The sequence below is a fragment of the Fukomys damarensis genome, unplaced genomic scaffold (genome assembly GCF_012274545.1).
Source record: "Fukomys damarensis isolate Sample0158 unplaced genomic scaffold, DMR_v1.0_HiC HiC_scaffold_17, whole genome shotgun sequence".
NCBI lineage: Eukaryota > Metazoa > Chordata > Mammalia > Rodentia > Bathyergidae > Fukomys > Fukomys damarensis.
In genome coordinates this window covers 59,009,793-59,011,337 of record NW_022900929.1, presented here as the reverse complement: position 1 = coordinate 59,011,337, position 1,545 = coordinate 59,009,793, and the positions used below count along the sequence as shown (strand labels likewise).

The 1,545-nt window shown below is 62.8% G+C and overlaps 1 protein-coding gene across 1 annotated transcript in view; it reads left to right on the top strand.

Annotated features, from left to right (window-relative positions):
• Positions 1 to 318: 318 nt before the first annotated feature.
• Positions 319 to 1,545, top strand: part of Nkx2-8 (NK2 homeobox 8) — a 2,763-nt gene continuing 1,536 nt past the window's right edge. The window contains exons 1-2 of the mRNA XM_033765312.1: positions 319 to 748; positions 1,346 to 1,539. Coding sequence (XP_033621203.1) covers positions 592 to 748; positions 1,346 to 1,539 — 351 coding nt within the window. The 5' untranslated portion in view covers positions 319 to 591. The remainder of the gene's footprint in view (positions 749 to 1,345; positions 1,540 to 1,545) is intronic.

The window sequence follows — 1,545 nt, the reverse complement described above, 5'->3', positions numbered from 1 at the left end:
AGAGGAATAGAGCAAACAGGGAATAAATTCCAGGGTGCTCATAAACACACCCATACTGCCCCCACCCTTCCCAGCGTTCCTGAGGGGCCAGGCCCCGCGTCAGCCTAGGATGAGGAGGAGGAGGAGGAGGAGGAGGAGGAAGCAGAGGATCGGAGGAGAGGGTGGTGGCCACCGCTTGCCACCCAAGATGTTATTCACTGGCAACAATCCCCATTATCTGTCCCCACTTTAGGCTAATCAGACAATCGCTAATGCCTAAGGCTGCTTCCTGCAGCCTCTGGGAGGTAACTGGGCACCGAGGGGCGGGGAACGGGGCGTGGCGGGGGCGGAGGTGGCACCTTCCCCGCGCACCCAGGCTTTGGTTCAGCACTCATTCAGGTACTTAACACCCTGGAGACCCCGACTTCGACTTTCAAAGCGGACCGGGTGGGAAGATCTGTTTATATAAACAGGGACTGCGCTGTAAATGCGCTAATATCCCCCCGGCTAGCTCAAGGCGAGCGCCTCTCACGTCCGCCCTAGGAGCGGCGTCCCCCGCCGCCCCGGTTTCCCAGCCTGCCCTGCCCCCGCCTCCTTCCCCTCCTCTCGGCCATGGCCACCTCTGGACGCCTCAGCTTCACCGTGCGCAGCCTCCTGAATTTACCCGAGCAGGATGCGCAGCACCGGCCGAGGCGGGAGCCACAGCCACGCGCGCCCCGGGCCGACCCTTGCGCAGCCTGGCTGGAGTCGGAGCCGGGCCACTACCCCTGTGAGTGAACGGAGGACCGCGGTGGGAGTGGAGGGAGAGCAGAATCCAGCACCGGCCTGTGCGGGGCAGGAAAGGCGGGAGCCCAGCCTAGGGTCTGGGTTTCTTTGGCCTGGGAATGGAGGCTCTTTCCTCCTCAAAACCCTACGCCAGGCGTCCAGGCCCGCTCATCCCGAGAGTAGCTCCTGCACCTGACACTAGCGCGGGCGCTTGGATTTCCGCTTCTGGGGATTGCTGAGGGTCGGAGTACTTCAAACATTTCCCTTATATGTTCCCATTCAGGGCTTTGAAATTCCGGCAAGCTGGTGCAGTCGACCTGGAAGTGTCCCAACTTGTGGTAGCAACTGGCTAGCCAGTACTGCTACCAGTTTGAGAAGCCCCTGGGGTAGGTTTTGGTGGGGCACGATCTCAGGCCTGTGATTACTGTTGTGGTTGAGAATGAGGTCACTGAATTCGGAGAGGTGGGTGCCCAGTTGTGAACCCAAAGAAGGAAGTGGCCTCTCTGAAAGCCGCCTGCGATCGGGGGCGCCAGCCCTGTTGAGCCCCCGACGCCCTGGGGGTTGGCATCTCACCAGGCTGCGCCCCCTCTGACCTTCCTAGCCTCGGACGAGAGCAGCCTGGAGACCATCCCGACAGAGTCGTCGCAGAGGGCGTCCTCTCGGCCCGCGTCCCCGGGCTCCGACGCCGAGAAGAGGAAGAAGCGGCGGGTGCTGTTCTCCAAGGCGCAGACGCTGGAGCTGGAGCGCCGCTTCAGGCAGCAGCGGTACCTGTCGGCGCCGGAGCGCGAGCAGCTGGCCCGC